Source organism: Marmota marmota, unplaced genomic scaffold, assembly GCF_001458135.2.
Source record: "Marmota marmota marmota unplaced genomic scaffold, marMar, whole genome shotgun sequence".
NCBI classification, from domain to species: domain Eukaryota; kingdom Metazoa; phylum Chordata; class Mammalia; order Rodentia; family Sciuridae; genus Marmota; species Marmota marmota.
The window spans coordinates 562131-578061 of NW_026000245.1; the positions used below are offsets into that span (position 1 = coordinate 562131).

Consider the following 15931-nt stretch of genomic DNA (forward strand, 5'->3'; position numbering starts at 1 on the left):
GATGTGTTACCAGACCTTGCCTAGGCTTTAAGTAAGACTTTTATTTTGAAGAAACATTGCTATTTCCAAAGGAATTCACAAAATTTGAACTTTTTTTGAATAGACAAAAAAAAAAATTCTATTCAGTAAGAGATCTACTTGTATGTTAGAAGGAAAGGTCATTGATACCACTACCTACATACTGTATTTAAAAGTATTAGAAGAAATAACATTGATTCCACAGCAAATATCTGGTTTTCTTCCTCTGTCCTAAACTTCAAGAGCCTATTGACTGTTTAAAAGTCTGATTTCTTTATCATAGTATGTGTAGCTTCTTTATGTTATAGCATCAGAATCGGCAAACTTATAGGGTTCTTCAAACCAAATTAAAGATGTATTCTTTTATTTTTGTGGTTTTATCCTTTATTGACAAGATACTTTGACATTTAAAAAACACTATAAATTTGGTGTCTTATTTGGGGGGTGATTTAAGTAAGCCAAAAGCTGTATAAACTATATTTTTGTTATTTTTCTAGGATATGCTAAGTTTTATGTCAACAGAGAAATGATAACATCTCAGTCAGCACTCTTTGACAATGATTACATCAATTTTACATTATTGGGGCTGGGGTTGTAGCTCAGTGGTAGAACACTTGCCTAGCATTGGTGAGGCCCAGGATTTGATCCTCAGTACCATATAAAAACAAATAAATAAAGTAAAGGTTAAATTATTTTTTTAAAAAAATTACATTATTGAAAAGTGAAACTAGTGATCCATTGTTCCTTTGCTTGTTTGGATTAAACACTAGTTTAACATTATAATTTGATTTAAAAATGAATTCCAAAAAAACCCCATTTTTAATTTTCTACCCTGTCATATTTCTTAAAACCCATCTGTGGTTTCTCGGATAAAAATCTGCACTAAATGCTATCTCTTTGCAATCTCATCTACTGTTACTGTTTCAACTACTACCTATAAGCTAACAATACCCAGCTTCCTATTTCTAGCCTAGACCTTCTTTTGTAGCTTCGGATCTGTACTACACATAAACACTAGAAGGACCTGACTAAAATATTGTGACCTTGTCTTGTCCTCCTAAAACTCTCTAGTAGCCACCTCACCAGGTTAAATCTAAGCCCTTCAACAGGCTACTATCTTCCTCAGATAAAAACTGTCCAACTTAATTTATTGTTATTTTCATTTCCTTTGACTGAAAGACTTAAGCTTTGTACCTTCCACCTTTTCTTACTTTGCCATCCCCAGCCCTAGTGGTATGTAGATGGTACTGAAAAGAAATGAGTACTTGAATGTTTTCTCCTGGGCATTGGAACTTTGCTGAAAAAAACTATGCCAGTTGAGGTATTTCTAAAATTAGGCTATCTAAATTTAGCAGGTTTTTTACTGTTGCTTTCAGGAAAAAAAAAAAAAAAAGAATTTTTTTCTTTCTCACTGCTATTATTCTGCATTTTCAAACCTTTTTCACTTTTGGTTCATTTCTTTATTACCCTCACATCCCCCTTTCAAGGAACTAATCCTCACATATTTGTTTTAGCTAAGGGTACAATTATATAATTTCTTTCTGATTTACTTTAAAATTTGTGTCTCTGCCCTACTTTTTTCCTCCTTCATACCTCTTTAGAAGAAATGTATCCCATATTGTTGATATAACACCTTTTCACCATTTCTGTAACATTGCTTTTAATATCTGTAATGCTGCTTTAACATTTTCATTTCCTTTGACTGAAAGACTATAATTACTTTTTAGTCTATTATTGAATTAGTAAAATTTATGGAACTGAGATTAGGCATATGGAAAGAAAGTTTGTTTTAAATCTGCTCAACATTTTGGTCCTTTTTTAGAGAATAACTTTTGCTAATTTTTAATTCATCCTACATTCATTTAAAACACATTTACAGTACTTTAAAAAAATGTTTTTCTAGTAAATTTCTTTCAACTTAGTTAAATTTCTGCTTGGGTCATCTCTAGTTTCAGATTTCCTTTTAAAAAATAAAGTGATCATAACTAATAATGCATGAGGTAGAAATTGCTTAAGGATGCTTAGAGTTTTGTTTGAAAGTCTGCTAGGCATTCTGGAGTGTGAGATTGAGGTTGGGGGCAGCAAACTATTCTATAGGTCATGAAAGAGATTTCCCTGAAAGGGTAATGAAAAATGTCTCCTTTATAATTTGATAGATTAATTGGGATAATGCACATTGGAGGGAGAATATGCATTGCTTTTTGTTTTCAGAACTTTATTTGAAGAATTATAAAACAATACTAAATTGGTAAGACTACTAAATAATAAACACAGTGACAATATAGTGGGACTTGATTGGTGAAGAATTTCTGAAACAATTGCCTCTGTTCCTTTCATTAAAATTGACATTTTGTTCCAGTAGCTGGAATGATTTTTTTTTTAAAAAATATTTTTTTTTTAGTTGTAGATGGACACAATATCTTTATTTATTTATCTTTATGTGGGGCTGAGAATCAAACCCAGTGCCTCACACACGCTAGGTGAGCTCTCTACCACTGAGCCACAACCCCAGCTCCAGCTGGAATGATGTTTGTTTTTAACATGGAAAAAGTGAAACACCTAGTAAATGTAAAGCAAACTCTTATTCACATTCATAGGAACAAAATGAATTATATCGTTTTGAAGCATAATTAGATAACATGATTTTTCTTTTGTCTACTGATGTTGGTATGCTTAAAATGTCATCTTTGTGCTGAATGCAAGTCAAAGTTAGTTTTTCATTGATATCTTTGGGAAATTGGTTCCAGAACACCTAGGGATACCAAAATCCATGGATGTTTAAATCCCATATATAAAATGGTGGGCTGGGGATGTGGCTCAAGCTGTAACGTGCTAGCCTGGCGTGCGTGCGGCCTGGGTTGGATCCTCAGCACCACATACATACAAAGATGTTGTGTCCGTCAAAAACTAAAAAATAAATATTAAAATTCTCTCTCTTAAAAAAAAAAAAGGTATATCATTTGCACACTCGCACATATCTTCCCATATACTTTAAATCATTTTACTTATAATATCTTATAAAATAGCTACACAAGTAGCTTTTATGCTTTGTTGTTTAGAGAATAATAACAAGAAAAAGAAGTATGAACATGTTTAATACAGGTGTGGGTTTTTTCCCCCCAAGAGTACTTGATTACTGAACCACAAATATGAAGGGCTGACTATATATGTATTGCCTTAAATTTTGGAAGATAAGTAAGTAAAGTGAATAAATTGATTTGGTTATGGAATTTTAGAGAACTTGATTTAAAGGAGTATTTTAAATAAAAGCCTTTTTATTAATCAAAAAATACTTAGAGTCCCTCCCACATGCCATGTGATGTTGTACACCATCTTTCTGGAAGTCATAGTATGCTATTGTTCTTTCTTTGCTTTCCAGAGATAATCAGTGATACAATCTTCATTTTATTCCTTATAACCATCTCTTCTGATTTTTCTCTTTTGCTGTAATAACTCAAAAAAATTTTTTTAACCACTTATTCTTTCCCACTTGTATTTTAGCAACTTTGAATTGTTCTCCTACATTCCTAATTTACAGTGATGACAGGATGCTTTTTTGAAAACTCTGAATTTGATCGTGGTACTCAACTGCTTGTTGTTATTCTTCATTGATCCTCATTACATACCATATTCCTTCATCTTCATGCCTTGCTTCACACTGTGAATTAGCTGGCAGACTATTTGCAGTTCTTTGAACTACCCACCTTGTTTCGCAGTTGCTTACTTTGATCATACTTTTTCCTCTAGTTGCTCCATACAATATTTGTACTTTTAAAAAAATTACTAAAATAAGAATATTACAGTCTAGGGATATGATTTATTGATAGAGCACTTGCCTAACCTGTGCATGGCACTGGGTTTCATCCCCAATAGTGAGGGGAAAAGAAGCAAAACAAAGACTAAGAATACTATCAATAGCAAAATTGGCGATATTAGTCCATATATATCTTTTACCATGTGCCAAGCATTGTTTTAGCTCTTCTTATTACTTGACTCATTTTGTTTTTACAACTCTATGAGAAAAGTTCATATGTGAATATTAAGGCATAGAAAATGTGTATAACATGTCCAGGGTTGTACAAGTAGGTAGTGGTCATGCCAGATCATGAACTCAGACATTTGACTCTGGAGTCTGATCTAAACTACTAGATTATATTGTTTCCATTCATAAGACTGTTGAAGCAGCATTGCTTCTGTGTTCTTTCCTAGGCCTCATCTCTTAGGAAAAGCTGACTGTTCCTTTGTTTGAATTTGTACTGATTCACAGAATAGCACTTAGAACTTGATATTGCTTATACACTTTTGCTTCTCTAAGGCAGGAATACTATGTCTTTGAATATCATCCTTCTGTTGCCAGTGTTGGCACGTTCTTAATCAAGAGGCAAATGGATAAATGATTGCATGAATCACCAAATTGTAAAGGTACAGGAAATCTTAGAAATCATTAATCTTTTTTTTTATAGATGAAAATCTTGAGACTAAATATATGTAATGAGAATACCAGATTTTAATGTGAATGGTTTAACAAAGTTAAATTTCATTACTAGAATTTTAGTGGTTGATAACCCACCAATTTGCCTGAAAGCTCAATCAGAAGAACTGATTTTATAGCTAATTGGAGAGTGTTTTGTAAGCAGTGTTGTCAGAGTCTAGTTTCATATACCTCATGTAAGATGTACTGTAAGAATTGTGTTTGTGATCATTTATATTTCATATCTGTGTCTTTTCAGTATGAAGCAGAAAACTTGTCTGGATCATTTGCCTTTGTAGGTTCTCTGAGCACTCATAAAGTTTTTTGTTTGTATGTTTGGTTTTGTTTTAGAATTAAATTGGAAAATCATACAGAATTTTTATGTAAAACTGTATCCTATAGAGCATTTGGTAATTTTACAAATGTCTGTGTTTTTTATTTTAACTTGATGTTAAGGACTAGAAAATGTAGAAATACTGATAAATTTTGAACCTGGGGGATTGTTACATGCAAATTAATGACACTATTCTTTCTACTTTTAAAAATATTTGACATTTTTTAATACAAGATAAAAATAAGCCGTAGAAGCTCTGATCTCTACTTTGGTTGTATGAAATTGGAATGTTTATTTCCAAATATGGGTATTATTGGGAAACTCTATATCCTTTACAGTTTCTTCCTGAATTTATGTTACTATCGCAGAATTAAATAAGTATTTTATTCATTTTTATTGACTTTATGCAGATAAGGGTTATCTTTTTTCTGATAAGTGGTATCATGTTTTATATTTAGCCAAAGATCAATGATAGGAAACTCAGACAGTATTATGTTTCTACCTTCCTGGGTAAAGCTCCCCCAAATAAGCATACATTTCCTTTTGTATAACAAAATAACATAGATTGTATTAGTTACCAGTGTACGTTATATTTATTTTGTAATTATAACTTTGTGTTACTACTTCAGAGGTTCACATTTATTCATAAGATTCCAGGTAAAGTTTATCTTGAATTGATAGGTAGAGGACCAGGGGTGAATGTCAGTTATTGCCAACATCCTACTTCTCTAGTTTGCTGGTGGGCACACAGGGTTTTTTTTGTTGTTGTTTTGTTTTTGTTTTTCAAGTGATTTAATTTAATAAATAAGTAACTTTATGATGAGGAAAATTTCTAACAAAAATATTTACAACTTGAAGTGCTTAAAATATAATTGTTGGAAAATGGGCATAACAGGATTTCTTTATCAGTGTTAAGAATTTGAATTAAAACTTACAGGGTTAATTATGCTAATATTCACTTGTATTTTAAGGGTTCTGATGATTGCCTTGTGAAAATCTGGGCAACAGATGATGGGAGATTATTAGCTACTTTAAGAGGACATGCTGCTGAAATATCAGACATGGCTGTAAACTATGAGAATACCATGATAGCAGCTGGAAGTTGTGATAAAATGATCCGAGTCTGGTGTCTTCGAACCTGTGCACCTTTGGCAGTTCTTCAGGGTCACAGTGCATCTATTACATCACTACAGGTAATTGTTTTAATTCCTTTTAAAAACTTTTTGTTGTAATTTAGAGTAAGCTTTTAGAAACTCAGATTTATAATCATTATATAAGGTTTACTAAAACTAAAAAATATTTGTTTTCTTTAGAAAATTATATGTATTTTGAATAATATAGTAGTCATGATCTTGTTCTGTTCTGGGTATTTTCTGTATTGTTATTTGTTAATGGTATGATAAAAAGTGGTTATTTGTACTATATCACTCTGTGTAAATATTTTTATTTTTCTGTGATTGTTTTTCAGTTCTCACCATTGTGCAGTGGCTCAAAGAGATATCTATCTTCTACTGGGGCAGATGGCACTATTTGTTTTTGGCTCTGGGATGCTGGAACTCTTAAAATAAAGTCAGTTGCTATTTTATTTCATAAAATGTATTTAACGATTAAAATTGCAAAAGTCAACAATAGAAATCAGTTTCATTTTCTTCTTGGGGAAATAATAGAAATTCCCTTTGCTTGTTCAATGACCTGTTTTTTTTTAAGACCGCCCCCCCTTTCTATGCTTCAAAGAAAGTTTTCTAATCATAAATATTTTTTTCCTCTCATCTGTGTCCTAGTTCTTTCCTTCGGGGTATACCTGTTTAAATACTATTCCTTTCTATGTGCCATATACTTATGTCTCAGTATTTCTGTTTGGTGCTGAGAAATGTTAGAGTTACTAATTCTATTCTTCAGAATAATTGTAATTGTGTTACTAAATCTACACATACTAGGGAAAGTTTGGAAAACAAATTTTACTAGATAGATGTACACACATAATCACATTTCCATTTGTGCTTTCACCTATGTTAAAATCTTGGTTTGTCAAAACAGGTTGGCTGACAGTTATCTTTTGATTAAGGACACTGAGGTGAAGAAAGGTTAAATGATTTTCCCATATTTAAAACAAGTTTTTTGTTGTTGTTGTTTGTTTTTTTAATGGAAGACCAAAATTAGAACACTTCTTTACTCTTTAGTCTTGTGCTTTATATTCCATTTCTTTTGAGTAGATGGACTGAAGAGAGGTGCTTGTATTTATTTGCTCCAGTGATTCCACAGTGTCTAAAGTGGTCATTTTTGCCACTTTCAGAAAAGAAAGTCATTCAGATTAGAAGGTATATTTCAGTAATTATCTGTTTATAAATTATCAACTTGAGTTGAGTAATTTAATAATTTATATATACCTTTATTATTTTAAATGGTAGTATCACATAATTGTTTCCAATTAGTATATTGACACAATGTAAGACTTCTCTTAAACCATGTGTATGAACATTCCTATGCAATGTTTGTTATAGGAGGGCATTAGAACATGCTAACATGAATAACATAATACAAGTGTACTTCATTTGAAGAGAAGATTGTGATACAAAAGATGTCTTTGGACAAAACAAGTTGATTTAACCTTAATTGTATTCTTTATATTTAATGTCTTTCTATAGACATTTAGATAAAGGTTGAACTATAGTACTTATTCATTTGGACAGTCATCAGTAATTGTTACTATATTTTAAATTCCTGGTATCTGAATGCCCTTTGTTTATTACTGTCTTGTTAGAGAAGAAAAAAGTGATAAGCAGTTTTTAAATTAGGATACAAACAGAACATGTTTTACAAAATTTTTATAAAAGTTTTTTTTTTGAGCATTACAATGCTAACTACAATAATAATTTAGGCTTCTGTATCCTTGAGAAGTGAGTTTTTTATAATGTAGAATCACATATAACTCACTGCCTGAATGTAATTTTTTTATGATTGATCTTGTATAGGCAGAGGAATTATAATATTCTGTTGATTTTTTTTTTTTTTTTTTTTTTATCATAAACATTTCTGGTATTTTTTATTTATTTTGGCAGATTTGTATGAGAAATTGAACCCAGGGACCCTCTACCAAGGAGTTGCATCCCCAACCCTTTCTATTTTTAATTTTGAGATAGAGTCTGGCTAAGTTGCTAAAGCTGGCCTTGGACTTATTGTCCTCCTTACCTCAGCCTTTTGAATCACTGGGATTACAGGCATGTGGTACCATGCGTCACTCTGTTAATTTTAATAGCTGTGTTATGTTCTATTTAGTTGTTCCACACTTTGCTTAGTGATTTTTTTTCTGTTTTTGAACATTAAAGTTTTTTCTAGCTATTTCTGAATAGTATGCTTTTCTGTTTGCTATTATTAATTATCTCTTTAAAAATTTCAAGCCAGTCTCAGATATAAAAATAAGAGTAATCCCTTTCTCCTTGGCTATAGGCTTTGGGGCACTTCTTTTCTTTTCTGTATTTACATATCATTGATAATTGCCAAAAAATTTGACAGGATATAGTTTTGTTACTGTAGTTATATTAGACTTTAATAATCAAAGGCAGTTGGGTGAGAAGGTGCAATCCTGTAATCCCAGCAGCTCGGGAGGCTGAGGCAGGAGGATCGGGAGTTCAAAGACATCCTCAGCAAAATCCAGGCCCCGAGCAACTCAGTGAGATTCTGTCTCTAAATAAAATACAAAATAGGGGGGTGCTGAGGTTGTGACTCAGTGGTTAGAGTGCTTGCCTAGCATGTGTGAGGCATTGGGTTTGATCCTCAGCACTACATATAAATTAAATGAACAAATATACAAAATAGGGCTGGGGGTGTACCTCAGTGGTTGAATTCCCCTGAGTTCAATCCCTGGTACCAAATAATGATGATAATAATAAAGGCAAAAATTATATTGTGTGGTGATGTTTGTATAATCTAGAAAAGTAACTTCAGAAATTCATCTGTCTACAGTAATTGAAAAAAATCATTTGAACTTTGAAACCCAAATCTATTGATTAATTGACTTTTATATAGGGTTTATGTGTATATTATCAACTCCCACCAGTAAAGATGCTGTTTCTTAAGATGGTTAAACTGAGTGTCTAGGTGACTTCAAAAGCTAGCTTAAGAGACTCTGGAGCAGGACACCACATCCCTATAATCTCAGTGATTCAGGAGACTGAGGCAGGAAGAATTCAAATTCCAAGCCAACCTCAGCAACTTAATGAGGCCCTAAGCAACTTAGTGAGACCCTGCCATAGATAGATAGATAGATAGATAGATAGATAGATAGATAGATAGGCTGGGGCTGGGGCTCAGTGGTAGAGAGCTCCTGGATTCAACCCACAATACCCTCGCTCCCCCCCAAAAAAAATCTCTGGGTAGAAGAAACCTGTCTTGAGTATATTTAGACTAGGTATAAGGAGAACAGATATATATGAAATAGGCAGATAACAATGATTACAGATTTCTATTAAGCTCTTAGTCTGCCCAGCTTGTACTAATCATTTTGCTTTTGTTATCATGTTAGTTCTTATAAAAGCCTTTTGGAGGAGGTAGGTTCAGTTATTATCCCTTGTGCAAAAAAGTGAAAAAACTGAGACATAGGCAGGTCACACAATTAGCCAATGGTGGTAGAACAGGATTTAAATACAAATACCATCAGGACCCCCTAAACAACAGTTATTCTTTGATCTAGACTATCTAGAACTGTTGAACAGAATTAAAATATTAATAATACTGACATTTATTGAGTTGTGTACTATATTAATACTTTACATGGATTAAACTCATGTAATTACCCTGCAATTATGAGGTAGCATCTATTGTTAGTCCATTTTACAGATAAGGAGACTAAAGGTTTAGAAATGTTATCTTGCTTAATGTCACATACCTGATAAATGTCAGAGCTGGAAAGTTAAAAATGGGAATTCTTGTGTTCAAGACCCTCTTTTAAAATATTTCTTCAAATGTGCATTTAAAAATAAATTTTTTGTATATGTTTATTTTTCCCCTTTAAAAATATAAAATCTGGTTTATAATAGCAGTATGTAGAATTTTTATTTGCATATTCTGGTTGTGTTTCAACTAAGTGGTAGCTTGGCACTTATATGAATAGTTGTACAAAACAAAAATATAGAGCTAGGGAAGAGTGAAGCTACAATCTATAAGCTTGTATGAAAGTGGCACATTTAGTTGCTCTGAATAAAGTTTGATTTTTAAGGGTATTTCAATAGACATTTATTTCATTATAAATGGTTTATCTATTTACAAATTTATTCCTGGAATTTTTAGTAAGCACTTTTTGGTACATTCTGTATCAGTAAGAAAAACTCTCCTCCTTGTTCAGTATATATGATTGATAAATCAGAAATATGTTATCTGTACATCTTTTCCCTAAATGATCACAAAACTGAAATCATTTTATATTTTAATGCTATGGATTGTGAAAGTTAAGTAGTGTACTTAGATTTAAGGACCTAATTATTTTTTGCATTTTCTCCCCTTATAGTCTGAGAAAAACTTGGTTAAAATGTTTACTAACTATATTTTCAAATATAATCAATGTATTGGCGCATCATATACACATTTGTTAAATATACTGGAGCTATTGTCATTACTTGACTTTATAATGTAGTTTTAATATGGGAGATTATAACATTTAATGTCAATAGTATTGATGTAAATACAGTGAAATGTAGTCTGTAGTGGACTAGATCCCTGTTTTGAACCAATTTTATAGTTCACACGACAGTCAGATAGCCTTCAGAGTTTCATTAAGATAAGATTCTTGCTTTTTTAGAAAAATATTTTGTCACATTAGAAGGTACCAGAGAAGCTTAAAAATATCTCATACTAAAAAAGTTTAAATTTTGATGTAGCATTACATAACCAAAGAGCACCTATTTGCTCATGTTTTCATGTTTATCAATAACTTCCTTTTTTGTGGGGGTTATTGGGTACTGAACTTCCTTACATATGTTACTTTATATGTTGCTATTCTGCATTCCTGTTCTTAGTATGAATAGCCAAGACTTATTAAATTTGGTTGGAAGTTAGTGTAACTAATAACTACATGTCTGGTGTGCTAGAGACTTTGGGAGGTTTCCTGTGCAAGAGGTCTGCAGGATCTGATCGTGACACACAATAATTTCAAAGTTGTTTTTAGGAAGACTGTCATCATCTATTGCTTATTTAATTGTGTCCTTCTGTGATTATTTTTTGAAACAGCTCATTTCTGGTGTTCTGGTCCCTTTAATATATTTTTAATTGTTTATTTTTTGTATTTTAGCCCAAGACCTGCAAAATTTACAGAGCGTCCTCGACCTGGAGTTCAAATGATCTGTTCTTCTTTTAGTGCTGGTAAGATTGCCCCTCCCCTTCCTTTTTCACTAAAAGTTGTACATTAGAAAACTTCTAGTAAAATACATAAAATTTTGGAAAATATTTACTAATGTATTTTAATCATATCCTCATACATATACAAGAGCTAGTTAGTAAACAAGAATGATAAATTGAGTTAGAAATATTTCAATTTTGCTGGAGCTTAATTCACATAACCACATGACTAATATTATTCTATAAGATCATAATGCTCTAATAGAGAATTAATAGTTTCAAAATTTGCTCTGTTACAAAGATTAAATCTTTAAATGGTTTTCTTATTGATCATAGGTATTTTAAATCTGGTTTACATTTTTGCAGATTTTAAAGGTGTTCCATAGCTAAGTAAAATAAATTTGATTAATATTTTTATATGCTCTCTTTACTTTGTTCCAGTTTGTTCTATTGCTCTTTAAAAAAAAAAAATAGCAGTATTATACTACTGTGCATGATGACACACTTTTGTAATCCCAGCTACTCAGGAAGCTGAGGCAGGAGGATTGAAAGTTCCAGGCTAACCTGAGCAATCTAGCAAGACTCTTTCTTTATTTATTAAAGTAATAAGGGCTGGGGATGTAGTTCAGTTGTAGAATACTTGTTTAACATGCTTGAGGGCCTGGGTTCAGTCCCCAGTATTGGGGCGGAGTGGGTAGTGGGGAGAAGAAAAAGCTGAATAGAAGTACTAATATGCTATTACCTTTTGAATTTCTGTAGCAGCATTCTGAATGAATGTTAAGAGTTTTCTGTGATCTAGATAGTTGAAATGAATTGAACTATGAATAGATCCACTATCTAATGTTCCTAATACCTATTCCTTCCACCTTTATTTTCTGTTTTACTTTATTTCATAATTGTGGATAGCAGTATTACCTGAGTTCAGGGCTAGTAAACTGAAGTGAATCTGTTTTTGTCTCAATTTCAGTGCTGCTGCCATAAAGACAGTGTTCCTTCTAGTAATAACCCAAATTGGCACAATATATATGTGTATATACTCTGAATTTATGCTTTTCTTCCAAAAATAATTTGATTAAGTTTACAGGTCCATTAAGTGGATCATTTATCAAAAGTACTTAAAAATTTTATTTTGAATGTAAGGACTTGACTCTGTGGGAGAGCTTTGCTTTATAGAGGGGAATAAATTCTGCCAAGTAGAATGTATATGCTATAAGGCAAAGTCTTAGGTGAGTTTGGAGGAGGGCAGTTTCATTTGATTGCCAGGTTTGGAAAGGTTAGTTACTGAGGGCATTGGGCCTTAGAAATTTGGTAAGATTTCTGACTGATGAGAAATGGAACAACAGAAGGATATCAGCAATATCAGAGTTAAATGCTGTACTATCTAGTGAAGATAACTGCTAATTTTAACATGGTGAGATTATGTAATCAGTGAAATTGTTTTTAGAGAAAAGGTTTACTTCTGTAAATATTGAAAAATTCATCCTAGTTCAAGCTATATTAGCAAACTTCTTTTCAAATTGCAGTTAGATGTATTATATATTTATGGTAAATGTAAATGATTTTAGAGTAAAATTTATTTAATACATCTTGTAGTTGCTTGGCTATTACTTAATTTTCAGAGATTTGAAAGTTGTATTTCCTCATAAATGTTTGCTGTTACTTTATAGGTGGAATGTTTCTGGCCACAGGGAGCACAGATCATATTATTAGAGTTTATTTTTTTGGATCAGGTCAGCCAGAGAAAATATCAGAATTGGAGTTTCATACTGTAAGTATTGGTGAAAGGAATTAGATGAATATAACTTAAATGAGACTGTTTATATTCAGCTTCTGCTTTTTATGTATCTATATATAGGACAAAGTTGACAGTATCCAGTTTTCCAACACTAGTAACAGGTAAAATATCTATATTTCTCTAATTTAATTCTTTAAATTTTTAAACTTAAAAAAATAAAGATAATTCTAGTAGTTATATTTAAGTTATATAGAAATTAATCACCTAAAATAAAGATCTTGACCAGATATACTTAAGTGAATAGGGCCTTCATATGCATGTAAACATGTGTCTTTGTTTCTTATTTTTTAATAATGTTAGTTTATTTGAATGCTTTTAATAATAGAAGCTTTTGTATTATAATCTATAATCTTTCCTACATGTATGAAAGTGTAGGGAAACTTTTTGGTAGTGCAGTATTCAAGACAGATATGTTTACTGATGACACAAAATGATATTTTGTAAATTTTTCATGTTTGTATTTTAAAAGTAAATAAAACTCCTTCACACTTTGAGCAGAACAAATAAACTTTTTTATTATTAGGAGGAATTTTATCTCATTGAAAAAAATTCACTCTCTTTCTCTTTGTAGTACTGGGGATGGAACCCTAGACTGCTTACATGCTAGGCAGGTGCTCTACCACTGATCTCTACCCCCAGCCCTTGAATGTTATTTTTGAGACCTAATTATATTTATTTGTAAAATTTTTAAAGCGCATAGAGTTTCAGAAGTTGTTAGATTTATAGACAGGAATTTCTGTGATATTGGATAAAGATTGACTGTTGTCTTTTTAAAACAGGATTTTGGTGCATTTTGTTAAAGCATGTGTGATTTTGGGGGGGGTGTTGGATTTCTTTAAAATACAGGTTTGTAAGTGGTAGTCGGGATGGGACAGCACGTATTTGGCAGTTTAAACGAAGAGAATGGAAGAGCATTTTGTTGGATATGGCAACTCGTCCAGCAGGGTAAGAATCAAATTTGAAATAGTATATCTAGATTATTTAATATATATTCTGCATTTGATGGGGCTGTTGTCTAAAGCCATGTGTCGTTCACAATGATTAATTTTCTGCAATAACTATAGGTATTATAGGAAATGAACATTATTGGTTGATTTTTATGAAATATTTCACTGCCATATAACCAGAAGACCTGTTGGATTAATTTTTTAATTGGTTTTTTTAAGGGATTCTAGTTGTCCTGTAAGAATACTTGTAACTTTTAACATTTTTTTTAAGAGACCATATTATAATGTTCTATCTATCCTTTTAGGATGATATTTATACCCAGTAGCTTCTGTAGCATATTACATGTTATAACCATTACTTTTTTAAAAAATATTTTATTATTATTTACTAGTAGTTCTGTGTAGTTACCTCAGATAGATGGAGAGTGGTGCAATAAGGAGGGCATTGACAGCATCAGTAAAAGGTAGAGTGAGCACCCTGGCACGGAATTCCTGATTCTAGATAGATTTATAGCAGTGATATTTACCTAAGATCATCTGTTCCTAATGTCTTATGAGTCCCATAATCCTGAATTCAGGAAATCCTGAATTTTCTGACTAAGCGCAGGAACTTATGCTGTTGTTCTGTTACTTCAAACTATTTTTATTTTCGTTAAAGTGATACATATCCATGTTAATAATTATAAATTATAAGAATTTTTTTATTTTTAGTTTTTGTTACACCAGTATTTTAATAAAAGCAGTGTAAACAAATGCTGCCTCCTTCCTTTCAGCCAAAATCTTCAAGGAATAGAAGATAAAATCACAAAAATGAAAGTAACTATGGTTGCTTGGGATCGACATGACAATACAGTTATAACTGCAGTTAATAATATGACTCTGAAAGTTTGGAATTCTTACACTGGTCAACTTATCCATGTCCTGATGGTGAGAAAATGGACTTTCTTTAAATTTTGGTATGACTAAAGCTGACTGTAGACTGTAGTTTTTATTAAAACATAAAATATTTTGTTAGTTAAAATCTCTAGTTACGGCAGTAGGGTTTTGTGGGTTATTAGGAATAATTTAAAAATGCAGTTAAAATGGTTTTGTTTGGAAATACATTGTAGATTCTTTTTGTGTTTTGGTGTTTAGGAATATGTTAATACTATTCTCATGTTTTACTTAATGATAGCACAGCCCTAGCCAGTATTATTAACTCATTTTCATTTTTATTTATAAACTGACAAATTTGACAAGTTTTGCCAATTTAATAATTCTTAAAATTCCATTTCTAGAAATATTACTTTTGTCATTGTTTCATTAAGCTTTTTTTTTTCTATCTTTAATATTTATAATCTTTTGACACTTCAAAAATATTTCAGGGTCATGAAGATGAGGTATTTGTTCTTGAGCCACATCCATTTGATCCTAGAGTTCTCTTTTCTGCTGGTCATGATGGAAATGTGATAGTGTGGGATCTAGCAAGAGGAGTCAAAATTCGATCTTATTTCAATATGGTAATTATCAGTCTCTTGTTTTTATACCTGTTAAAGTTTGGGGGACTTTTTGACAAAAGTACTCTGCATATTACAGAGGAAATCCATTTAAAAATTGGTTCATACATTGTTTGACATTACGTTTTCACCAATAAAGAATCATTTATTTTATACCTTAATTGGGATACTAAAATTAACTACACATACTACATTACCTATATAATATAATAAGTGGTTTAGTTTTATTAGATTTAGCAGTGAAATTCATAAAGTGTAATATAGAAAAATGTTTAGAAAACCATGTGGATAAATTATTAACTAGTATTTGTTGTATTATTAAACTTTATTAGCTTTCTCTTAGAGCAACAAAATTTGATTCCAATACACTGATTTTAAAATTAAAGCCAAAGAATCATACGGGTCTTTACTTCTATCATGTTTTAATATACTAAATTTTTATTTGGGCTTATGACCTTTTCTCTCCATGTTTTGTTACTTACATGGATTTTGGCATATTTGGTGGAGTATTTGAATTACAGTGGTTTAATTTATTACACT

At 31.5% G+C, this 15931-nt stretch overlaps 1 protein-coding gene across 1 annotated transcript in view; it reads left to right on the forward strand.

The window, feature by feature from the left end:
* The window catches only part of LOC107159953 (pleckstrin homology domain interacting protein), a 198935-nt gene that overhangs the window by 123152 nt on the left and 59852 nt on the right, over positions 1-15931 (forward strand). Inside the window, exons 5-12 of the mRNA XM_015506594.2 lie at positions 5795-6016; positions 6292-6392; positions 11107-11177; positions 12821-12921; positions 13009-13049; positions 13795-13893; positions 14669-14822; positions 15260-15394. Coding sequence (XP_015362080.1) covers positions 5795-6016; positions 6292-6392; positions 11107-11177; positions 12821-12921; positions 13009-13049; positions 13795-13893; positions 14669-14822; positions 15260-15394 — 924 coding nt within the window. The remainder of the gene's footprint in view (positions 1-5794; positions 6017-6291; positions 6393-11106; positions 11178-12820; positions 12922-13008; positions 13050-13794; positions 13894-14668; positions 14823-15259; positions 15395-15931) is intronic.